At 47.8% G+C, this 26,312-nt stretch overlaps 1 protein-coding gene across 11 annotated transcripts in view; it reads right to left on the reverse strand.

Annotated features, from left to right (window-relative positions):
* RBFOX1 (RNA binding fox-1 homolog 1) overlaps positions 1-26,312 on the reverse strand; it is a 375,459-nt gene that overhangs the window by 14,342 nt on the left and 334,805 nt on the right. For all 11 annotated transcript variants that reach the window (XM_075528230.1, XM_075528227.1, XM_075528222.1 and 8 more), the window contains one exon: positions 23,643-23,707. In XM_075528230.1, the coding sequence (XP_075384345.1) occupies positions 23,643-23,707 (65 nt within the window). The remainder of the gene's footprint in view (positions 1-23,642; positions 23,708-26,312) is intronic.

Consider the following 26,312-nt stretch of genomic DNA (forward strand, 5'->3'; position numbering starts at 1 on the left):
TTTAACCTCCCCTTTTAAAACAATGCAAGTTAATTCCACTGGGTGTTTGCTAGTTTGTTGTTGCTCTTCGGACACCTGGCTTCAAGTCCCCCAAGGTTTGTAGACAAATAAAAAAATAATATGCCCGAAAGCCAAGGAGGTGTTTTGGTTGCATATCTATTTTGACTTACTCATCTTTGACTTCCCGAGGGGTAGTGAGATCGAGACCATTAGAACTACAGGTTGATCACAACAGGACAGACCAAATACATTGGAGGACATCTCACTCACTGCCATTGAGTCAATTCAGACCCCTAGTGAGGGTGGAACTCAGAGGATTAGGTACTAATGACCCTGTGGGTTTCTCAGACTAACTCTTTCCTAGGACTACCTAGCCTCATCTTTCTCCTGCAGAGTGGCTGGTGGTTTCGAACTGCTGACCTTGTGGTTAGCAGTCCAATTTGTAAGCACTATGCCAGCAGCTATCAAGGATGAAGACTTGGTTTTCTCAAAAGAGCAAGCTCTTCCACATGGACTTTCATACGTCTACGAAGAGGACCTTCTCCATTAGGTCATTTGATTCAATTCAGTCAGAAGACTGTGGTCTTCCTTCCCACTTCTGAGAAACCTTCTACGCTTTCTCAAGACTGCACTTTCCTTAAGGGACTCTTTACTCATCTGCTAGAAAGGAGGCAAGTCTCTAGTTGGGTGGTAACCAACACAGATGGAGAGCAAATTTTAAATGTAATCTGTGAGTCTGATTTCAAAGAAATGAAATTTTTACTAATTGCTGAGTTTCCGGCACAGGAGTCCTCTTTGGGGCACCACACATGGACACTGACAAAATGAAGAGCTACTATTGCTCTACTTTCTCCACTTTTCCCCTTGGCTCATCCTCCTTCCTTCCCTCTCATTATTATTATTTGGCTAACTTATATTTTATCAAAATATATTTTATATATTTATCAAAGCCAGAGGCTTCCAAAAAGTGGGGGGTGATGACATTTTGTCTCGACCTACATTGGACCTGTTGTCAGGATGGACCGGTCCCTGGAGGACTTCCTGCTTGGTAAAGCAGAAGGTCAGTGAAAAGAGGAAGGGCCTTCAGGAGCTGGATTCATCCAGTGGGCTCACAGTGCCGTACAGGCTCATGCCTGTCAAGGACTGTGGGGATGGTGGAGGATGGGTCAGGAGACACTGTTTCCTTCTGTTGTGCGGCTGTTATGATTGATAACCATAATTCCATGGTACCTAACCACCACCACCACAGCACGTATTTTGGATTTTTTCCCCTATAGTGTTCTTTTGATTTCTGGAGCTGGGTCTAAAGAAATTGAGTCCCTTCCTTTGGTGGCTCACTGTTTCCAAGGAACATGAACTCAGCCCTGGAGGTCCTTAGAAATGGACTGGCACCTGAAACCTGCTCATTGATAAAGCAGTGGCATTGGGCGTGAGGGCAGCTTGGTCCTCAGAAATGTTGGTTAGAGCTCTCCAGGTGTTCACAAGGTGCAGGCAATGCTGAGATGGCCTCGGTCGACTTCCTTCTTCCTCTACAAGCACAGCACACACCAACTTAATGAAAATCAGGTGTGACTGCTGCTGAGCATGAAAGCCTCAGCTCTGCACTGAGAGGAAAGAGGAGGCTCAAATTTGCCTGGGTCTACAAACTGATTTGTTCCAGGTTGACACAGCTGGGGTTGTGCGTTTCCACTCCAGAGCTACTGAATTCAAATCCATAGCTTTCCAGCTCCCACAGGGTGATTATTATGTATGCATACGGTCTGAAAGAAGCCCTGGGGAGTTTGTGAAGCTATCAGTGTGGATTCAGTAGACCTGGGCTAAAAAATGCAGTCTCAGCAGGGTTTGAAACAGAAGGAACTCATTTGTAGCCCTGGATTTAGCACAAGGAAGCAGACCCCTTCTACCATGAGAAACTGTATAGACCACACACGTGGTGTTCCAGTCACCACCCCCTTTGCTCTTGAACTTGTGTCGGGACAGTAGACTTCTCAGTCCCATGGTTATTCTGTGATTCATTCTCTCTCATTATTTGGGGTAAACAATTGGCTGACCGAGAAGGTCGTCAATGACCCATTTATGGGCCATCTGAGATGGAGCAAGTTGCTTTAAGGTTCAAGTACTGGAGATAACAAATCTCATCAAATAGGAGAGATGTAGTGGCCAAAATGGGACCCCACCCACCCACTCTATGTAACTCAACCTGCATTTCTTTGTTGGCCAGACACATGGGGATCACCCCTCTCCTGTAGCCTTTGGCAGGCAGGCCCTGGTCATTGGTTGATGAAAGGGGAACTCAGGAGGAGTGGCCACAGACACTGAATCCATGGTGCTAAGACGAGACACAAGGACCCTGCTCATCCCCGTGGGAGTTTCCTGCATGGAGGCCTAGTTTTCTATAGAAACTTGTCTCTAGAACCAGGTAGAGAAGACACCTTTCACACTGCCCTCAGCAGGCACCTCACCTCTAGGAGGAGTTTGGCTCTAGGGCACTCTAACTATGAAGACAGGTGGGGAATCTGCTAAGTTATCACCCACATTCATTTCAAAGCTGACTTTTCCTGGGAGATGGTTTGTCATGAGGGGGGCTTTGTGGGTGAAGGAAGCCTCAAGAAAAGCAGTGAAGAAATAACTCATTGAGAAGGAGAAGGCATTACCCTGCTGACTTTAGAACCAGACTCCATAGAGCGCTTCCTACCATTCATTGACTGTGCCAAAGGCTGTCCCCACAGAGCATTCGGTGGCTGGGCGCTACAGAGTTAGTTCCAACTCCCAGGGACCTGACATGCAAGTACTGCTGCCCCATGCTGCTTTCCTGGCTGTAGGTCTTGATGGAAGCAGAATGCCATCCCTTGCACCCACTGTGTTTCTAGGCAGATTGAAATGGCCAACTCCTCCTTTAATTGCTGATACCACTGGGACTCCTTGTACCTATGTTATCCCTGGGCCAGACTGTCCTGCTCTCTCCCTCTCGTGATCGTCATGGAAATGAAGGCACAGAGAGGGATGCGAGTGGACGGGCCAGAAGCGTGTTCTGATCTGCCCACTGAGGTCCTTCCCGGGGGTCGATCAGCCATTGGTAGACCATGTTGGAGAGGAGATTTCCATCAACTAGGGGCACCTGAGGCCTCTATGGAGAGGCTTTTAAAATCATGTTACCCCATTACATCTTCCAAACAAAAATATGACAGCAATTCAAATTTGAGGAGCTCTGGAGGTGATGCCGGACAAGTATCAGTCTGCGAACCATGAGACCGGTGGTTCAAACCCACCTGCCCTCTCTCTCAGGAGCGAGATTAGGCTGTCTGCTCCCATAAAATTGACAGTCAGAGGCTCCTGGGCTGCTCTGGTCTACCCTTCCCTTTTCAGAAGAAAAATTACTCAGCAGCCCCTTGACAGTGAAATGCTTCTTCTGTACTATAGCCCATAAACCTGGATAAAGTATGAGCATCCACTTTTGCAGCACCCCTGCCCTGCTCCCTGCATAATGTTGTAATGTTACAGCACCATCCAAGGAGAGATATTGCCGACTTTGGGAGACATTGCTCTACAGGGTCGATATGAGTCTGAATTCGCTCAAAGGGAGTGGGTTTTCTGGTGGATTGAATGAGAAGGAATCCTGATGGCAGAGGCAGTTAAATATTGGGCTGCTGCAAGCTGCAAGGTCAGCAGTTCAATCCCACGAGCCTCTCCCTGGGAGAACAAAGTACCCGTCGGCTTCCTCGGACACCCCATAAGAACAGCGCTCCCCTAACTGAAATTGTTAGCTCTATTTCAGAATCAACTCAATGGCAGTGGGCTTGGGCCGGAGATGTGGCTTGCGCAGATAATTCTGTTTATAGAAGAAACATTCTGCTTTTTACCAACAACCTTAGAAGGTGGGCTTTTGAGGTGCCTCAGTCTCTCTCTCTCTTCTTCTTTAAATATCCAGGCTTTGTGCATTGAGATTTCTCTCTCTCTCTCTCTTTTTAAAAAAAATTTTTGCAGACCAACCATCTAGGCCTGATGCAGTCAGTGGCACATTTAAATGAGTCCTGGGGCCTGACCGCTTCTCTCTAGATTCCCCTTTGCTTTGCCAGCTAATCTCATTTCTCTGCATTTTCCTTTATGCTCCAAATCATCTGTGGCTAAGGCCTGAGCGTCACATCCAAACCCGGGCCAGCCAGAATTGCTGCAGGGCACTTAAGTCCCCAGCTATCAACTATCTCACAGTGGGAAACTTCAGGGAGAGGCCAAGAGACTGCTAGTTTCGCCATCTTAAGATGACACTTGGTTTGAGAGCTACTGTAAGAGACTTTGGCTCCTTGTCACCCTTTGACCTCTGAATTCTGTGGTCCCTGTTATTACATAAAACAGGTGGCTATTAAGACTCATAGTAATGGACACACATAGCCCTATCCTCCAAAGCTGCTCTTCCATGCTAGACATACTGAACTAGAGTTAACAGTGTCACCAGATCCCTGGCTGATTGCTGGGTATACCTGGGGATCTTGTTAGAAGACAGATTCTAATTCAGCATATCTAGGGTAGAAATGTACGTTCTCAACGAGGTAAGGGGGCACGGTGTGCCCAGGATGAACAGTTCTGAAGGCCTGTAAGAAAATTCCTACAGCTTAGGGCTTGGCCGATGGCAGTCAAGGGAATGGGCAGGGCCAATGTAGGCATCTCCCACTTGCAATCGAGAGGCCCTCAACTCTATTCTTTACAATCTGCTATTTTTTTTTAATAGAACATCAATAGCCCATTTAACCATTAGAACAGCCGAGTGGACTCCACGGTGCTAAAAAACCAAACTTACTGCCATCCAGTAGATTCTGACCCATAGTGACCCCATAAGGAAGGGTATGGGTTTCCCCTATGGATTTCTGAAGACAGGAGCAGAAAACCTCTTTTTCCCATGAGGCAACTGGTGGGCTTGAACTGTTGCCTTTCAGTGAGCAGCCCAACTTGGTTAACAACCCCTAGTTGTAACCCACTCTGCCACTATGGTGCCCAGGCCCAGGCATTCCAAGAAAGTCCCTACAAAGTGATGCTAAGGGGTGGTCCATGTGTGACAACAGAATTCAGTCCACTGGATGTGGAGTTTTGTCTTTGCTTTCGCCATTAGTGGGAATGGATTCTAACTCGGTGTGTGTGCAGAACAGTGCTGCTCTGTAAAGTTTTCAAGGCCTACGTGCCCGGCAGAGTCCCAGGTCAGACTTCGGAGCAAAGTCTTGAACTGGTTCATTCTGGTTCAGCCCACTGCTGAGAAGTGAGATTTCCACCCTACTCCCTCTGGGAATCAGAATAGAGAGTTTAACCATGGTCCTGGCCGATCCCCAGGGACCCTTCTGTCTCCACTCAGCCATCAGGACAGGCGTGATTCCCCTTGGCCATCTTAGAGTGTGGCTGGAGGACCAGCCACATCTGCAGTTTGAAAAGGTCCTCATTCTTGCTGGTTTTAATAGACATTGACTCACGTGGTTCATTGGGGTCTCAGGCAGCAAGCAGAGGCTGGCCCTGGCCACGCACAGGGCTGACTGAGTGACACAATGCTTTGTCTATCCCTTACTATGGGATGGTGGCCTGGAAAAGCATGCTACAATTTATACTTGAATTGCGTCATTGAGGAAACTCAACACTAACTCCCTGCCATTGAGTCCATGCCGACTCACAGTGACCCTGCAGGACAGGGCAGAACTGCCCCTGTGTGTTTCTGAGACTGTCACTCTATGGGAGTAGGAAGCCTCCCCCTCATCCCCCGTCTTTCTCCCTTGGAGTGGCTGGTGGTTTTGAACTGTTGACCCTGCAGTCAGCAGCCCAACGCTTAACTACTGTGCCATGAGGGCTGCTAGCACCTAGGAAGGAGGGGGCATTTGCAACCAGGTGGGTAATTCAAGCCCAGTAGCCATTTCATGGAGGAAACGGAAACCTTATGCTTCCCTAAAGATTGTAGCCCTGGAAACAGGACCATTTACTCTGTCTTATTAGTTGGACTTGATGCCATGGTAACAACTTTTGTTTTTGTCTTGCTTTGTTTGCTTCCATCAGTTCTCAAATAATTACAGCAAACTCCCTGCCATCAAATCCTTGCCGACTCACAGAGACTCTGGGGGGCAGGGTGCAGCAGCCCCTGGGATTTTTGCCCCAAACTATAACTCTTCACGGGAGTAGAGAGCCTCTTTCTCCCGAAGGGCGGCTGGAAGTTTCAAACCGCTGACTTTTCAGTTAACAGCCCAACAGTTCTAAAACCCTCCTGTAAAAGAGCTCTGATCCCATTCTGATTCTATGTAGTTTCAGCCCTGGTTTTATTTTTATGTTTATTTGAGCACCGCCCTTTCTACATCACAATCACTCAATGCCATCGTCGATTCAGACTCACAGGGACCCCACAGGACAGAGTAGAACTGCCCCTGTGGGTTTCTGAGACTGTAAAGTTTTGTGGAATCAGATGCCTGCATCGTTTCAATGAAACTCCAACAACCACACTCACTGCCATTGAGTCGATGCCGACTAAAAAGCCACCCAGACAGGGTAGAACTGTCCCTGTGGGTTTCTGAGACTAACTCTTGATGGGAGTAGACAGCCTCCCCTTTCTCCTGCAGTGGGGCTGCTGGGCTGGAACTGCTGTGGTTTATAGCCCAATTGATGCCTGTGCCACCAGGGCTCCTTAACCACAAACAAACAAACAAACTCACTGCCATCAAGTCAATACTGACTCCAATCCATCCTATAGGGCAGGGTAGACCTGACCCTGTGGGATTCCAAAACTAAAACTCTTTACAGGAATAGAAAGCTCTTTCTTTCTCCCTTAGAGCTGCTGGTGGTTTTGAACTGCTGGGCTTGGGGAGCGCAGCCAACACGGAACCACTAAACCACCAGGGCTTCGTAGGCAATGGCAAACTGTAGCACCAGGTGGAGCATAAACACATGCTAACAAAGCAAGTACACAAACCCCGAGCATCCCACACGGTGGAGTAGGTTCTGACGCACAGTGACTCCCCTATAGAGCAGGGTCGAACGGCACCACAGGGCCCAGGATGCTGTAACTATCTACGGAAGCAGACTGCCACATCCTCTACCGAGGAATGGCTAGATGGGATTGATGCCCTGACCTCTGAGTCAGCCACTGCCAGGCTTGAGAAGCTCTTGTAGCTCACTGCCATTGAGACCATTCCTTTTTTGTAAACGGGGTCTGGACATGCCCGGCCTCAAACATCTTCTAGACAAGCACCGAGAACATTTCATCTGGGCCTGGTTCCAACTGTTCATTCACAGAGGATCCCTGCAGACACTGCAATGTCTACATGACGAGGAGGCCGCCCACGCCATAAAGGACGGGGATCCGTCCATGGTGGGAATCTGCCACCCAAACTTCTGAGGTCTTGGAAATTCACCCCCAGGTGCATTCCCATGATCTTCCATGATGTTAGTTCCCTAACATTTCCCAGGAGCCCTGGTGGTTAGTGGTTACGCACTGTGCCGAGGACTACCAGGTCGGCAGTTTGGCAATGGGAGAAAGACAGGACTCCATCCTTCTGTAAGGAGGGACCATCTGGCAACAGCACAGAGGCAGGCCTGCCGTGTCCCGTAGGGTCGCTTTGGGTTGGCAATGACTTGATGGCAGTGGGTTGGGTTAACATTTCCTATGCTGGCCTGGCCTGCCTTCTCCCACTCTTCTTCTTGCGTTCGGAAGTCAAACTCAGCCACAGCCTGTCTTCCACTAGGGACATCACTTTCACCCTTCTGAAACTGCAGTTCACTCACTTGGGAAAATGGGGGTTGAGAACAGGGCATAGGACCCCCCCCCCACACACACACACACATCCATGGTCTGTGTTGACTCACTGAGACAGGGGAGTGCTTCATCCTACTGTCAACTGATTCTGACTCACCGCAACCACCAGACAGACAAGAAATGCCCCGTGGTGATTCTGAGGCTGCCTCCCCTTCCCCTCTCGAGCCACTGAAGGGCTCAAGTGGAAGAAACTTATGATGAATAGCCACATCCTTAACCCTGTGTGCCACCAGGGCTCCTGGAAAGCGCTTCATTGGGGTGGAGTGAGGGGAGAAGGCATTCTTTTTTAGAGTCACCAAGGACACAAAGCCTTCATTTCTCCCTGGCCAAGAAAGAGACCAAGTCGTGGCGTACCGAGGCCATGGTCTTCCATGGTTTGGGGCTGAGGATGAGAATCAGCAGCCCAGCCCAATGAGATACAGGAAGCTTTCAAGGTGGGCTGGGCCTCTGGTCAGAGGGACTACCATCCAGGCATGGGGCCTGCCAGGGCAAGAAGAGAACCCAACTTGCTGGTGAGAACAAGCATCTGATGCCAGGAGAGTCGCTGGTTGAGCAAGTCTTAGGAACAGCATATGGGGAGGTGTGAGAGGCCTGCCTTCCATGTGGAGACCCTGGTTCCATTCCTGGCCGGTGGAGCTCATATGAACCCCATCAGTGCATCTCATCTGCTGCCTGCCTGCTGGTCAACCAAACCAAACCACCCAACTCACTGTCATGGAGTCGATTCCAACTCCTAGTGAGCCTGTAGGGTGGGGCTGCCCCTGCGGACTTCGGAGACTCTCCCTTTACCCGAGCAAACAGCCCTTTTCTCAGTTGTGGAGCAGCTGGTGGTTTTGAACTGCTGGCCTTGTGGATCAGCAGCTCAGTGCACAACCACTGTGCCACCAGGGCTCCAAGCTCTCCACTTAACAACAGCCGAGAAACCTGACGCTCCCCTGTGAAGAGCAACCCAGTGGGACTTTTCCAGAACCTTCCTTGCTGGTGTGACTGAGTCCATAATTCAAGGAGAAGTTCGTTATTAACGTGAAGCCTGCTCTGTCTTCCCAGGGGTCTTTGAGGAAAGTGAGTGAGGGGGCCCTGGCAGGGAGCTGTGGGAGGAAGCAAAAGGGAAGGAAGATTGAGGGGGTGGGGTGGGAGCGCTTACTCTTCTTGAGGATGGGAGACCAGAGTGGATGTGAGAACCAGATCACCAGCCTAGAGAGAGACGTGCTCTCCCACACGGCCAGTCTAAATGTCTAAAGTGGACCGACATCAACCGCGCCTTTGGCGTGAACACTCTGGTTCCGATTCCCCAGACCAGGTGGGCGTGAGAGCCTGTATTTCTCACGAGCACCAAGGACGTGCTCTGTGGGGTAGGCACTGGGCTAACCCCAATGATGGCGGTTCAAAACCCACCAGCCACTCGGAAAGACTGAGCAGTCTCAGCAACGCGTCTGATTCGGTGGCAGAGGGATACCAAGCACAAGCACATAGGAGGGAGGTGGTGTTGATCTGGAAAGGATGGTTTGCATCCCAAGCCTTGAAGGCTGCCCTCAGACCTGTTCTGAACCTGGGAATTTCTCTCTGACTGGACTGTTTTCGCTTCAAGTCTGGGATGGGGAGATTGAGGAAAAGAACACGAAGATGAGGCAGGGAACGGAAGTCTGGGCTCAGCTCTGGAGCTAGTGTCCGAGATACATTTTTGATTTGGCCTAGACCCCTCCCCCACTCCCCCCTTCACCTGCTCCTTAAAATGGGCTCTGCTGGTGCAGCCGGTTAACTGTTGGACTGCTGAGCAAAAGGTAGTTGGTTCGAACCCACCAGCTCCTCTCCAGCATCCAGACGGGGCAGCCTGCTTCTGCAAAGATCAGGACACTGGAATAACTGGGGAAAGCTCTGCTCCATTCTCTAGGGCCACTGTGAGTTGTGATGGACTTGCGACCAGTGGGTTGGGTTTGTGGTTCTCAGCCTTCACTGCCTGGGCTGTTATTCCAGGTGGCAGAATCCCTCTTTGGATGTAGACATGGCAAAGAAAACACCCTTTTGGGCGGATTCTTCAGTTATATGATGACGATACTGGAACTGTGAAGTGGGAACTGTGAACCAGATAGGAATTGAGAGGATGCAGAAGCAACCACTAAAGCCTTGTGGCTGCCAAGCCCGCGTCCGAGAACTGTGCCCCAGCTTTCCAGGGCTGGCTTTTCAGAAGTAGGTGACCAGGCCTTTCTTCCACCATGCCTCTGTGTGAACTCAGCCTTGATTAGTCATGCTTATGACTAGCTGTTTTCAGAACTACCAAGGACCCCTACAAGCTCTTAGCCAGCTAATTCTTTCTTTTTCTATACTATTCCAGGGATCCCAGAGTAGGGGTTACTGGTCAAGATTATTAGATGCCTGGGTCACTCCGCACAAACTGCCTCAAGCTCAGTGACCAAAATAATTACGGGGAAAGGGAAAGGGCTCTGAGGGTGCGTCACACTCACCTCCCACCCCCGCTCTCAATCTACTAATCTATTTGCACCTTCACGCACCCCAATTCCACAAGAATTGCCCAGACACGGTGACAAAATGGATTGCTTTCCTCTTGTGGACTCAAGTAATGGGCCCACCAAACCCTTTTCTCTCCCAAATCTTGTTAGCACCCCCTCCTCTGAGTGTGTTGTGTGTTCATTAAATGTGAACCAAATTGTGGTCTTGAGACTGAGCCTAATGCCATGTAGACTTGATTATCGAGGTTCACACAAAGGTGTAAAAGAATGGAAACTGGTTGATTCCTGTCCAGTAACTGCTCATATGATCAGACCATGCCACACACACAAGGGTGCATACACTGGGAGCCCCTCCCTCTAGCACAGGGGCATCAAACTGGTGGCCCATGGGTCACCATGCGACCCCCCTAGGTAATTTTTTTGTGGCCCATGATGCTCTGAAATAAAATGAAAATATAAAAAATTGTTATGAAGAAAATAGCGCTTAGGGGAGATTGAGGCAATACCGTACACACAATTCTTTCGTTACATTTTATTTCAGTGCACACAAAATTTGCATTTTATTTCAGGCCACAAAAAATTACCACGGGCCGCCATTCTGACACCCCTGGTCTAGGATAACAGAAATCCGTTTTTCTGGAAAAGAATTCAGATTTCTCTCAACAAGGACAGAATAAGACGTGGCTTTGGTAATTGTAAGGAACTCTGGTAAGGTAGCGGTTAGGAGTTGGGCTGTGCCCCACATGTTCGTCAGTTCAAAACCACCAGCAGCTCCTTCGGGACAGACTGGGCTTTCTACACCTGTAAACAGTTACAGTCTTGGAAACTCACACAAGAGAGGTCACTATGAGTCAGTATAGACTCAATGGCCAGTGAGTATTTTTGTTGCTGTTTGGTCATTTAAAAAGAAATACTAGAAACTTTCAGAGAAGGGGGTGGAGGAGCAGGGAAGACATCTTATCTCAAAAGCCTGGAGTCCCTTGGTGACTCAAATGGTTAAGCACTCAGCTATGAACGGAAAGATTGGCAGTCCAACCAGGGGTTCCACAGAGAAAGGCTTGGTGGTCTTCTTCCAGAAACCCGTCAATGCAAGCTCGACGGACGATAATTCTGCTTTGACGGGGCCATTATGCGTTGGTATCTGCTCGACGGCAACTCTTGTTTCTGTTTCTTTGTGTTGTTCTATAAGAACACAAAACCCATAGTGGGTTTTCAGTTAAGATGCTAACCCCAAGGTCAGCAGTTCCACTCCACCGGTGGCTCCCAAGGAGAAAGAAGAGGCTTTCTGCTCTTGTAAAGAGCTGTAGTCGTGGCAACTCACAGGGACAGTTCTACTCTGTCCTATAGGATCACTATGAGTTGGAAACGATGGCAATAAGTCGAACTTGACTGGTTTTAATGACTAAGAGGTAAGACACCAGGGGCCTTCAAAGAGCTCAGAGAAATTGGGATTATGAACTTTCTGAAGACCCCTGGGAGAAGTGGAGCGGGTGGCAAGCAAACAAACACTATCTGCACTAAGAGTCCCTTGGGTGTGTGTTCCCTTCTTCATCTCTGGAGTTCTGTCTTGAATGAGAAACCATTCAGATCCAGACTTCTGGGGTCCACGGGGTTGTGGTGGCCCACCCAGGCCATCTGCCTTTAGCTGGCCTTTTGGGACATTGAGCCTTGAAGAGACAGGTCCTTTCAAAGTTACCCTTGAGTCAAACAATGGTTGAGACACAGTAGCTTGACTGATGGGCATTGGGGAGTATGCCCTTTTAAAGAATTACATTTCAGGAAACAAAATCCAAGGTCACACTCAAACTCACCACCATCAAGTCGACGCTGACTCCCAGTGATCCTATAGGACAGGGTAGAACTTCCCCTGTGGGTTTCAGAGACTGTCACTCTTGATGGAGTAGAAAGCCTCGTCTTCCTCCCTTGGCGTACATGGTGGTTTCAAACTGCTGACCTTTGGGTCAGCAGCTCTTGGGGCTGTAAGCCTCTAGGGAAGTAGACGCCAATGTCGTTTTCCCAGGGAGGGGCTGGTTTTGTTTTGTGTTTTTTCCTCCATCAAAGCTCCTCCTCTCAGGACAGCCTAAACTTATGTTTCAGGGTACATTCAGTAATTATTTTCGTTTTTCTTCAAGACGATGGTAGCTGCACCCAGTGTTCAGAAGACTACGCGTGACGAAGAAAGCCCCAAATCTACTTGCAAATCCACATGGGGGTTAAGCTTCCACTGAACTCCCTGGGGCCACCGATCAGGGGTGTGAATCGCCTTGCATTGGAACGTGAAATAATGCAGGTGTACCCCAAACCAGACGCACTGCCGTGGAGTCAACTCTGGGTCACAGTGACCCCACCGGACAACAGAAGTGCCCTGAGGGTTTCCAAGACTGTGGCTCTTTCAGGGAGTAGAAAGTCAAGCCTCCCTCTCGAGGCGCAGTGGCAGGTCTGCCCTGCTGGCCTCGTGGGAGCAGCCTCACAAGGAACCACATGGCGCCAGTACTCCCGATGCGGAGCCAGTTAGGTTATCATTTTAATTTCTTTTCTTTTCCCTTTTGATTCATTTTTAATTTGTTCTCATTTTTATTACTGTCTGCTTTCTTTAGGATTGAGGTTTTCCTGTATTAAATTTTGTTACCGGTGTTGGTGGGGTTTTATTTTTATGGTCTGAACTAGGTAAATCTATCAAGGCAGTCACTAGATTAGTATGTCCTTAGGTTTACGGAGAGGGAGGTTGGGAAGGTACGGGAAGCTCATCGCAATGAGTACAAAAATGAAGACGACGTTCTAAAACTGATTGTGACCGTGATCGTACGATTCTCTTTAATATAGTTAAATCATTGAAGTGTAGGGCACATTTCTCATATGTCAATAAAACTTCTCTGTTTTAAGACCATGCTAATTGGAAACCATTTTGACCACACATTAGTCATTGGTTCCGTTGTGGCTTTTCCTCCTCGGGAGCCCTGATGGTGTTGTGGGCCACCAGCTGAGCTGCTAACAGTGAGGTCCAGATTTGAAGCTCCAAGCTTCTCTGTGGGAGACAGATAAGGCTGTTGTCCCATGAGCATTTCCAGCCTCAGAAGCCCACAGGGCCAGACCTACTCCATCTTATTTGGTCACTAGGCGTTGCAAAAAACTCAAGGGCAGTGAGTTTGTTTCTTTTTCTCCTTTTTCTCTTAATGAGGATAAGATGGGGCAGGAACGTTTCCAGACCAGAACTTCTCTCATCCTCCAACCTCCTCTTCAAAACATGTTTGACTCTAGAACCAAACACAGGGAGACCCAGTGGGCCAGTCACTGGTCCAGGGGTCACGGTGTCTGGCTGCTGAGAGGACAGTGTTCCCTGTTCCCAAGCAGGGAAAGATGAGACCGTCTGCTTCCTTTAAGATTTACAGCCTTGGAAACCACGAGGGGCCGTTCGACTCTGTCCTGTAGGGGGGCTAGGAGTCGGGGTTGACACTACAACAATGAGGTTCAGCTGGGACATTATTTTGATTTGCAAATCATATAATAGATATGCTTCAATCAGTTTCTATCAGTGCCTTCATGTGATGTTAGGTAAAAACCTTCGGTGGGGACAGGTCTGTATCCATGGTGGAAATGGCTTCCGTGGACACTTCACCTGGGCTGAGGTTCCTAACCTGTCTGGAGGAGGTTTCAGGTTTCTCACCTGCCTCTGATTCTTTACAGCTGGGATCACATGCCCCTACTAACAAGATGGGTTTCATTTACTTTTAGGGGGCTGGCCTAGTAAGCCAAATACCTATGACCCAGAAACTGTTGAATTAGACTCTGGCATGTCCAAAGGAGCCGTTATACCTTGTCTCATGACTGGCCAGTGCGTTCATTCTACTCACGCGCTGTGGCAAGTATGACGCACTGGGCTTGCAGGTCCTTGTCCTAGCTCCCCTAACTCCTTGATGGCCCAGTGTGCTTACTATGACAGGTGCCGTGATTCTCCACCCCCACCCCCCCACCACCTTTTAAAAATAGCTTTCACTAAGCATCCATCCAGTAAAAGTGAAACCCAAACCCACGGCCACTGAGTGGGTCCCCCCCTCTTAGTGACCCTACAGGACAGAGCAGAAGTGCCCCTGCAGGTTTCCCAGACTGAATCTTTAAGGGCGTATAAGCTTCCTCATTCTATTGAAAAGCACTGGGTGGTCTTGGACTGCTGACCTCAATGTTAACAGCCCAATGCATAACCCATCGGGAGTAATAATTGCGACCAAGTCATTATAGGTAGCGAACCTCAGGCAATAACTTCTTGAAATCCAAACTTGAGTTCTTCATCTAACGACATGTCTGAGCAAGGTCTGCAAATTAGAAATGGAACTCAGGAGTTCTCCATGTTGGATTGCAGTCCTCCAGATCCTTGTGCCCAGGAGCCCAAGCTTCAGATAGCGCTGACCCCACTCCCGGATGCCATGGATGTCACTATTTCTGAGCCATCTTCACTGTCACCGAGTGAAACCACCAAGGATCTATCTACAGCACTGGCTGGCTATACATGTCATCATTTTCATTGGCGTAAGGTTTTGGTGGTCACCCAATTGGAGCCACAGGAGTAGTTCTTAAATCGTGATGGTTTTGAGATGCTGAAATACCAGTCGCTTTGTAATCCCTACATCCTTTGCTGTTATTGTTGGTTCTGACTCACAGGGACCCTGTAGGACAGCATAGGGTCTCCCAGGTTATCATTTTATGGGAATTGATTGCCAGGTCTCTCTGGCAGAGCACCAGGGTGGATTGGAACTGCCAACCCTTGGGTTAGCAGCCAAGTGCTTAACCATTGTATCACAGAAATCGACATGGTGTAGGACAAAACAACAGACAAACAAAAAACCAGCTGGAAAAGTAACCCGGGAGAACTCTCTTTAGAAACAATCCCAACAGATTCATCAAAATGCACAAAAGGGAGAGGGGTCAAGCACAGAAGGGCTACTTCGCCACAAACACAAAAATTAAGGTTCAGCCCCAAACAAACAAACTTACATTGCTCCTTGAACTAAGAGGATTAAAATTCAATTAGGTTTGCATCTCACCCTTGAGAGGTGCCCCACCTATTATATTTTTAAAGAGGGGCCCGGGCAGTACAGTGGTTAAGCAGTGGACTGATGACATGGTTTGAACCCACCTGCAGCTCTGCGAGAGAAAGAGGAGGAATTCTTTCAGATAGACTTACAGCCGTGGGAACCCTGTGGGTTTTCTAGGGCAGCTCCATTCTGCCCTAGTGGCCATGGAGTCAGGACGGGCTTGACATCAACTGGTCTGGTTCTAAGACCATAGTCCATGTCACAGCTTTGGTTGTTACAGGGGCAGTGACAAAGAAGGCCCTCAGCAAAAGGGACTGACACAGTGGCTGCAAATATGGGCTCGGGTAGGACTAGGTAGTGCTTTGTTCTACTGTGTATAAGGTCGCTATGGGTGGGAACCAATTCAATGGCACTGAACAGTAACAACATTGATCACTATTACACTTCAATTGTTTGGAATGACTTTCCCAGAACCCGTTAAAGAAACAGTAGGCTCAGCGTCATGAAACTTTAGCGAGTTAGTAGGAAATGGAAAGAACCTAGGTCATTTTTGGTTGGTCTCAAAACTCACTCTTATGATCTAGATTGGAGACTCTTCACATGACTCCCTTCTAGGTAGGGAGGGCAAGAACACCGAGAGTTTATTTGGTGCCCTGTATGTGGCAAATATTTCATAGACTCTGTCTGAAAAGTTCTACATCACTGTGCGAGGGGTAATTCAGGTCCCATCACAGACAAGATAGAGCTGGTAGAGGTGAAATCATCTCGCAAGGCTGTTCCCCTGAAGCACTCATACAACACAGCCTCTGAAGACGGGCATACACTTCAGGGGGGAACCAACAGGGTGAAAGGCTTTACTGTTCTAAGCTCACTCTCCTCATCTGGAAGATGGCTGTGTCAAGGCCAACCACTCCATGTTTGTAAGAGAGCGAAGTGACACTGTGCCTGGTAAACACTTAGCAGGGTACCTATCACAGCAGTGGTCGCTGTTCGCTACCATCAAGTCACCCTTAGCTCACGCTGACCCCATACACAACCAGAATGGACCGTTGGGATCCATAGGGTTTCCATCGGCTGTATTTCCCATGTAGATCACCTGGCCTTTCTTCCTACTCTGCCTTAGCCCAGCCACTCTGCAGAAACCTGCTCAGCAGCATGGCAGCAAGACTCCATTAGGTGGGTGACGAAAGTGCGTGAGGAGCACTGGCCAGGAATTGAACCCAGGTCTCCTGCAGGGCAGACAAGCTCTCAGCCTCTGAACCACCACTTCCCTATGACATAGTAAGGGCTCTATAAGTCATAGCTGTTATTATTTATTAATATCATTATTGCCATCACATTATCACAGAGAGAGAGACAGGTTTGGATTGAGATTTGGTTGTTCTACTACATTAAAAAAAAAGTCTGACATGGAGGATCACAAGAAGTCTAAATGGTAGAAGCCGGAACACTATTTCCATCGAATGCACATTCTAATGGGAGTGCCAACACGCAGAATGCAAATCTTATTAAAGAGATTTTTTTTCCTTATAATGAGGAAGTCATGGGAAATACCTGTGCCTCTTTCCAATTATCCTAAAACTATCAAGAAAAATTACTTTTACTTTTTATTCCCAAGGAAACTCTGAATCATTGAAAAGAGAAAACAAATAGGTTACAGTTAACTTTGGATCAGAAAAATAATGAAATATCTATCTACCGGTTTATCCAGATCTTGAGATAGATATCAAGTATAAAATGAGAGGGCTTCAAAGTTCACAGAAAAATGGAATTGAAAGATAATGCAATTCTTCTACCAACGTTTGAAGTCCCTTAGAAATAAGTAGACATTTCCCTCCCAGCTTGGAGTTCTCATAAAAAACAAAACTAGATTCTCTCTTCTTGGTTCCTACCATAGAGAAGAGCGTGTCATTGGTGACCAACTACCAGTGCACTTACAGGACAAACTGGCTTTTATCTAAGGAATGTGGAGAGCTGCTGAAGGTGAGCAGAAAGAATGCAGAAGATGAAAAATACAAAAGGTAAAAAACAACAACACTAAACGAAAATAAGGGCAACCTAAAGAACAAGCTACTGACCAAGGCTGACAATAGTCACTCCTGTCTGTGGCCGTGTTTTGACCGAACAGGCTGGAATGTGAATCTCAAATGGCTCCCTTGCCTGCCCTGCCTCTGGGTCCTCTTGTGAGTGTTGATGTGTACGGGTTGGATGCTTCTCGCAGGTCTAAACCACCCTAATTCCTCGGCGTCTTGCTCATTTGACAACAGCACCTCTGGTACTACTGAGTTTGACAGTGCCTTAACTCCACCTCCTAACAGTGAAACTCACATTGAAAAGGATGGGAAGCATCTACAACCCAAAATGAGGGGGAGGGGTCTTACCACATAGGGCTGCCATGGGACAGAACTGACCACCATGGACTAGGTCTCCTTGGTTGGGCACAGCATGTACAACTTTCATTTTATCAGGTCAAAACATTGAAACACAAGATTGGATTTTTTAAAAACAGAGAACAAAGCCAAACTACTCTATACTAACTGTCATCATTTCATAAAAGGAAAGCTATGGTTCATAACCTAGAAGAAGGAATCAAGTCAGATCCTTCCCAAAGACCCGTCACATCAGCACTAGGCTTTGATCTGGTGTTAGGAACTACTGTTTTAATCGACAGATTCTAGAATTCTCTTGAAACACAAGATTGGATTGTTAAAAAATAGAGAACAAAGACAAACTACTCTGTACTGTCATCATTTCATAAAAGGAAAGCTATGGTTAATAACCCAGAAGAAGCAGCTCTAGAGAGAGCTCCGTGCACACCTAACAGAAAACAGACAACGACATACTCCCGTCGTCTAACCAGCGACAGTGTTAGCACGTCTCCAACATCAAGCCCATAAAGGAATGGGAGGAGTAAAGTCATTGTGAGGTCAGCTTTTCATTGTCCACCCTCATTAAGAGTTCCTCCTTATCAATCTATTACATTTTATCTATTCAACTCTAAAGCAAGAGCAAGTAAAACCAGAGTCCCCAAAGTATAACAATTAAAAACAACAATCACACTGCTTAACCTTTCTACAAAACAAAAGCAAACCAGAGCCTTAAGTGATACACTTCCCATTGAGGATGCTCATATACCAAGAACTCCTTCATATTTCATAGGTATCATTTGAAAGGGACTCCACATGAAATAGCATATCATTTTTAATGCAATGATTAGACTGTCTATTTTAATACAGGCATTTTTCTATTAGTCTGAGTCCAGGAAGTTAAAAAAAACTTTTAAAAGAGTCTTAAAATACAGAAGGAGTAGCCTACATTAATGAAAATCAACTCAAATAAATCTCTTTTCTTTTTCAATTAGGATTTTACTAAGGTTGGACAGTTGATTTATTTAGTTCTGTTTCTTACAATTTGGGTATGATGCCATATTATATTATGGGAGGTCAGAAATGAACTTTTCACATCCATCCACCCATCCACTCTTCCATTCATTCACACAGTCATATATCCATTTATATATCCACCCATCAATCCACTTCTCTACTTATGTATCTGTCTACTTACCTACCTACTAATCTATACATACATATACATCTGCCTATATGTCCATCCAACCAGTCACATATCCATCTATGCATCCATTCATCTATCTACTTCTCTAAGTATATCTTTTTACAAACCTACCCATCCATGCACAGTCATATACACATGTCCATCAATTCATCTACTTTATCTGCTTATTCATATATCCTCCCATCCATCCATGCACTTACACATTCATCGGCCTATTTATCTACCTACCTATCTACCTTTTTACTCACCATATACATATATATTATCTCCTTTATGTATCCATCTATCCACCCACCCACCCATCAACCTACTTATACACATACATACATACATCTTTCCATCTATCCATCCATTCATCTACCTTATCATTATCTATCCAGTTCTCTATCCTCCCATTTTGTCTCTCAAATAGTACCTTTCACTCGTAGGCTATGAATACAAGCTTGCAGCTGTGACTCAGCAAGCCCTCACTGTCTTTACCTACATGTTCTTCCAAGTCCCTGAGAGCCCCTGCAGGGCCCTGCTGTGCCCGTGCGTGCACTCAAATGGAGAGAGCAAGATGCTTGGCCGTATGGCATTTTCTTTGGTCTTCATTAAGTTGAAGCATCTAGCCCACCATTTCTGACGTGCCCAAGCTAGCGGTTTCCTAAGGTGCAATCTGACACGACGTTGGCAATGAAATATTTTAAGGTCTCAAGAAAAAGCAACCAAACAAAAAGAAAAAGTATAAAATAAAATAAAAATTCTGGTCTTGATGTCACTTTTGCTCACTCCAGGGACCGTTGAGGGGTAGTGCTATCACTGTATGTCACACGTTGCTTGGCATTCAGGGATCTTGGGGGTGGGGTGGGGTGGGGATGCATGTTTTATGTGAAGAAAGAAATGACCCGGGTAACTTACAGTGCAACGGGATCATTCTGCCAGAGCAGAGCATCGTGGGACTCTCGTTGCTACCTGGTCTATGCCTAGCTCCTCCCTGCCCTAGCGTGGAGGGGCTTTCTCATGCACAGAAGGTTAGGAATGTTAACGTGTTAGCAAGCAGGACAAGCATGACAAATGTCTGTCTTTCTGTCGAGGTAACATTTCCATTAAAACTATGTACACATCAAACAGATTTCCCCCAATATTTGTGGCATACAATTCATCCAACAGGGTTTCTTTCCCCACCCTCCCACCCATCTCCATCCCACCCCACTCCCACCCCTCCACGCAGAGGCGCAAAGATGCAACAAAGACCAAGTCAAAGTACACAAAGAAACCAAGGGCCAATCAACCAAGAGAAGCCTGCCCCCAGGCTTAATTCAAGCAAGCCATTCACCGAGCTCATGTGATGGTGGACCCGTCCAATCCAGAACGTACTACAGACACATCAGCAACACCAGGTGCCATGCAATGACCAGATGACCGGCTGCCCCATTGCCATGCTTGGATTGGATCAATCTCAGAAAACACGTTCCTGTGAGAGTTCTTGGACCGTTGTCTTTGCATAAATCCAAGTGGAGCTTAAAAAGAGAGTTTGGGGGAGGTCAACTGCCAACCAAATGTTTCCTAAATGCCCAGCGAAGATGTTGGCCTGTTCCCCTTCAATGGAAGGATAAAATTATCTAGTCCAGTCAGGTCTTTCTCTTTGGGGGGGAATCTCTGCCCACACCAGATGGTCTTCCTCCGGAAGGTCAACATTCAGGGCTCTCAGGGTGCTCCCTTGATCACCAGCATGTGATCGCAGAACCAACAAAGATTATGGGCAGGGAGTTACAAGGTGGTCATGAAGGGCCTTCCAGACGGTTCTGAGGTCACCGGTGTTCAGCAGTTCTCAAAGGGCTCTGAATCTTTAATTTGATGAGGGCTTAATTTGTGCTGATAAAAGGTGAACTCCTACCCACTGGGGGCATCCAACTTTTGCTTTCAAGACCTCTGAAGAGGGATGCTTGTGGCCACAAGGAACTTGTGTAAGGCTCTCTCTCTCTCTCCTGATCAGATGGCACCAGCGAGTGAGTGTGGCCAAAGCCTCTCTCCCCTTCTGGCTGACTTGACTTCTTATTCTAAAACTGCTTCTTTGGGTGAACAAGGTTCTTTCCCTTGTTCCTTTGTCCTCCTATCTTCCGGAGCACAGTAAGCAAAGGCTGCCAGGATGCAGTGCGCTGCAGTACCGGTGCAGAAATAACTTCTACTTCCTGAGATGATGTCTAGTCACGTGGTTTCTTTGGGGTGGATTTCTGTAGCCCTTCTGACAATGTCCCATGTCTCCCTCCGTCTCCCCACCAGCCTGACATGCACACCTTCCTTCTCTTTGCCCAAATTCCAGGAATGAAAGGAAGTGCCACCATATCTAAGCTGACCCAAGCCAGACCAGAAATGTCATTTTAAAGATTGTGTTCTGGCATTTTCCCTGGACCTGTGGCTGCCTCTCCCTCCATGGCATTGCCCCATCTGTAGCAAATGTCATGTGCCTAACAAAGCTAATCAGGGCTGGGAATCCGTTTCCAGCGCAATCAAGGAGACCCAATGTACCATTTCCTTAATGAATAAGAGGCCAATTACACGGGCAAGAGCATATTCAGTTGGCTTCTTTGATGGAAACTATTGCATTAAAGTGGGAATTGTAGAGTTGTCCAAAGTCTACCAACCCAAGAGAGGGGCAATTTCTCAGGAGATGTTGCTGATGGGAAATCTGAATATTAAACCAACAGACTTTATACACATATGTATTTGCATACATGGTATCTGAACAGGAAGCAACATCTTAACTTCATTTTTGGAAAAACTGAAGTGGACAGGGCTGAATTCTCAAAGAATTCTACCTAAAAATATTATTACATGGACTTTTTTTTCCCTCTCAGAGATGTACATTGGTCTTATTGGGGAAACTCACTTAAATTCTATCTTTGTAATTAACCTTTTTTGTTGTTTTAATTTTTTTTAACCCTCAATGAGAGGATCCATGTACTTACTCATCCTGAAAAGTGAGATTAAAAAAAAATCCACAGAAATAAAATCTGTTTGAGATTCTTATAATGATACAGCAAGTGAAAGCCACTCCCGTTATAATTAGATGCTAAATGGGAATTTAGCATCTCGAGCTATTTTCATAAATATAATTAAGGGTTGGAAGTGAACTTGGAGAAGCTCTGAGGTGGGGGGCTCAGGAGCAGAGAAGGGTTCTCATTTGTAGGGCAGTCTGGAGAATTTCAACAATGGGTGGCAGTTTTCTCCAATGAGTTGCCCTTTCTCTAGTGCCCTAATCCAGTCTCTGTGTGTCTTGAAAGTAGGAAACTTAAGGCAAAACAAGGTTTACTTCTTCACAAAGGACTCCTGGGGGACTGCGTAACTTAGGTATTTAGAACTGTATCCCGTTAATGGTTTGAGTCATCAAAAGACCAGCTACCATCCTCAAAACCTGTCATGGCTCTTTCTAAGAAAAAAAAATCATCCTTGTTGTACCTGAGATACAATCAGACAGCTGATGGCCAGCCTGTCTCACAGAGAGCCGCTGGCTACAAGTTTTTAAGTGGGGCTGCGCAAAGGCTGCTCTTGGGGTGTCAGGACTTGAGCGATTTTGCTCTTACTGAGATGGCCAGAGACTCCCAGAGTCGCAATGAGCTAACGACACACCTTGTGAGGAATGGAATGGACCCGCTGGGAAAGCACATCGTAGCAAATTGAGGGCCAAGGGAGGAGCTAATTCACAGGAGACCGGGGGTTGGGGGGGCGGGGAGTGGGGAGGACCAGGAGCTGCTGACACTTCTCCATCCAGACCCAGAGACATCACCTGCTTACCTGTCTGACCCAGCATGCCTCAGCCACACATGCAAATTATTGTCATTATTGTTTTATTCATGAGACAGATATTTTTTTTAAACCAAAGATGTCATTACCAGAATAAGCACCCACCAAGACGACTGGGCATGCATAGCACCTGGACATTCACATGTACATCCTCAGAAGACAGAGCCAAGGAGTTGCATTCAATATGAAAACCCGCTTTCTGCTTTTGTTTTAAAGACAGGCCACACATACAAACACACACACATACACACCTGCTGCTTCCAGAACCAGCTCCTCTGTGAAGCCCACATAATAACACTCCATCCCACCTCCATCCCGGTGTCTGGCCCTTGAGTTGTCTTCTGGCACATGTGTGGGGCGGGGAGGGATAGTATGTGGGGTGTCTGTGTGTGCGCGTGTGTGCGTGCGTGTGTGCAGTGTGGGTGTATGACAAATCATGGCTGACTCAGGTTCGTATGCTCAGACACTGGACATGGCCTAGAAGAATTCTAGGTCTGTACCAACCCCATTCCTTTTAGGTTAAAACTCGCAAAACTGGTTGGAAGCTTAGAGGGCTAGAAGCTTCACTTGGTGTGACGTGGTGAGAAAAGTGACATCGGGTGTTTGGCATGTCGGTGAAAGACCTGTGGTTTTCTATCTTCTTCTTTGCCTCCCACAAGTCGGAGGAAACCATGGCCTTGCTTGGAAGACCAGAAGGTCAGAGCATGGGGTCTACATGCGTGCGGGCACAGTGTGTTGGCAGAGGAACCAGGGGTCTGTCAGGCTACCAGAAAGCGGCAAGGCGTGTGGTTGTTTGGTGTCTTGGCAACAAGGAACAGGAGCTGAGAGTGAAGGAGGCTTCGTGGTGCACCCCTCCCTCGCTGGTTCCGTGCTGGCTGTCCACTGTGGGATCTGACTTTCACGTTCAAGCAGCTCATGCATTTTTCCACCCAGGCTGGCCGAGACTCTCCGCTCCCCTCCAGCTACGTTAATTTCTGCGTGGTTTCCAAGTACGAGAGGAAAGGTCCTTACCTGTCACTGTAGGCGGTGGCAGTGGCAGGAGTAGGCTGGGCATAGCGGTATGCAGCGTAACCTCCCTGCAACGCAAGGAGAGAGGTGACTCAGGTGTGCCTCCCATCCCGAGAGCCTCTGCGGGACACCCGCAAGGAGGCCACAGCGGACACCAATCAACCCCACTCTATCCATCTAAGGCAGAGGTTAATGAGCTTAGTACCAGAGCAGGAAGACTGGCCAGTGTGGAGTGAGGAGAAGGCTGAGTCTGAACCCCTGCAGGTTGTTAAAAGGTTACAGTTTGAAGCAATACCCAGGGGTGAAGCCCAAAGCCCTTAAAGAGACATAGACCTAAATGTTAAAACTGATAGTTCGGGGGTTGGGGAGGGTTAAGGGAGATGATCTATACCCACTTTCTACTTTGCTGGACTTTCCAGACTTTCCAAAAATGATTTCCCTTTCTGTATCAGTCATTGATGGACCATTTATGCAAAGGGCCTTTGGCGATTGGGAGCTTCTTTGTGGGTAGGGGGCGGCAGGGGGAGGTTATTGGTGTGATCTGTCTGCATGGCAGGCATGAAAAATGTTGAGGTAGCAAATGCCTTGCCTCGACCTTCACCCGCAGTGAGGAACTACAAAGATAAACCAAACCAGGCGATTCTTTAATTGGAGATGATGAGTCACCTCACCCGGGTGCTATCAATTGAGTTATTCCAGAAGGAAGGCTGCCGATCTCTAAGTGCTAGGGAGTTATTAGACAAACAAGATGCTTCCAATCAATGCCATCGTTCCCGCTAGCGGGACACTGATATACAGATGCAGATGGGGGATGTGAGCCGTGGTGTGCTCAACATGATCAGGTCTTCTAAGGGGTTAAAAAAAACCCACTGCAAGAGGTTAAAAAGAACAATCTGAATTGAAAAGAAAACAAAGAACGAGTATTCAGTTGCACGTGGAGGTCATTGTATTGTTCAATTAGGCTGGGAGGACAGGTGAACTGTGTTCAGTGCAGCGTGGCCATCATATGATGAACCCCACCATAAAAAGCCACAAGTGCTTCGGGCTCTGCGGACCAGAGAGCTGCTCTAAGCCCCAGGACGCTGCCTCCAGCATCACAGCACACAGGGGCAGGTTGGGTGGCGATGAGAAGCCTCCGTCCCATAATCCTCCGGGGTAGGAATGTTTGCCCTACCCTGCCTGGGCAACGCAGGACAGGCTGGTGTTTACGGGGGTGATTGTTCTTACATGTTGTCTTCAGTCTATTCCGGGCCGTGGGTGCGGGGTTCTTCAGGAATGTGAGGTCTAGTGATAAAATTGGGAGCAGGGGAACACGTTCCCTGATGCATGGCAGGTGACCCAGTAACCGATAGGGCACAGGTGCAGCAGGGCAGCTTCAAGTGGCATCTTGCAGAAGGGAGTCGAACCGTGCTTCGTTTTCCAAGACAATGTGCCTTCACTTACATCTCCCTTGCCATGGAGTCGATGCTGACTCCTAGCAAGCCTGTGACGTGGAGTGGGTTTCCCAGGCTATGAAACACTTGCCAGGGGCGGGCTGCCTCACCTTCCTTCTGTGGAAGGACTGGTGGGTTGGAACTGCAGACCTGGGGGATTAGCAGCCCAAGGCATAACCCGCCCAACCACGAGAGCAAGCTGGAAAAACACCATGGGGGTGTTATCCTGAAAGGCGTTCTTCCTCCACACCACCCCTGGAGACACACCCCGAACTTGGAGCATCTGTCTTTTAGAGCCAGTCTAAGGAAACCCATCTCCCCTGGAAGACACCAAGGACAGACGGGGTGACCCTGGGCCCCCTATCTCCTGTTGTCTCATTAGGCTTCAGGAAGCTGACTGAAATGTGCTGAGGAGTTTCCAAAACTGAGCCGTTGGTGGGACCAGCACTCTGGCTGGTGGTGAGGGGTGGATGATGGACGGGGAGGGATGTCAGCCCATCATCCTCGGGTGTGCTTGCCCGTTTCTCTGCCTTTTGTAGGAGGCACCAGCCTGGGCCTGGTGAACAGTCATGAACATATATGACACATGGTTGGGAGAGGATGCGTTTGGCTTGATATCGATGATGGTGGACCGCACTTGGCGGTTTCCAAAGCTGTGATGCTTCACAAGCAGATGGCCAGGCCTTGCTCCCAAGGTGCCTCTGGGTGGGGCTGAACCTCCAGCCTTTTGGCTAGTAGCTGCTTGTACGGTATCCACTGCTGCCCAGGGGACTCGGACTCACATTGTCCCTACAGAACAGAGAATTGCTCCTTCACGTGGCCAAAGCTGTACATCTTTACAGCAGAGCACACTGGTTCATCTTCCCTACTGCACAGTGGTTGGTGGGTTTGAACTACTGACCTTGTGGTTTGCAGTACAACACCTGAGCCACAGCGCAGCCATGGAAGGCACTGCGGTGACTGAAGGCAGCTCTGAAGGGAGAAATGGCTGTGTGTGTACATTGTCTGTATACAGCTTTTTCTTGCCCACTGGGTGGGGGTCAAAGGTATTTGCCGTGGTCACCAGTTGCTACGTAAATCAGGATTTGGTGACTAGGAATTCAAACACAGCCCAAATCTCCAGCAACATCCCATTAACAAACATCTTTTTCTCAGATCTGGTAGTTCACCCCAAGAACTTATGCACTTGCTTCAGGAGATGGGAGCCACCAGTGAGTTTGATACTTGGGCGAGGTGGCAG

This window comes from Tenrec ecaudatus, chromosome 12 (assembly GCF_050624435.1).
Source record: "Tenrec ecaudatus isolate mTenEca1 chromosome 12, mTenEca1.hap1, whole genome shotgun sequence".
Classification (NCBI taxonomy): domain Eukaryota; kingdom Metazoa; phylum Chordata; class Mammalia; order Afrosoricida; family Tenrecidae; genus Tenrec; species Tenrec ecaudatus.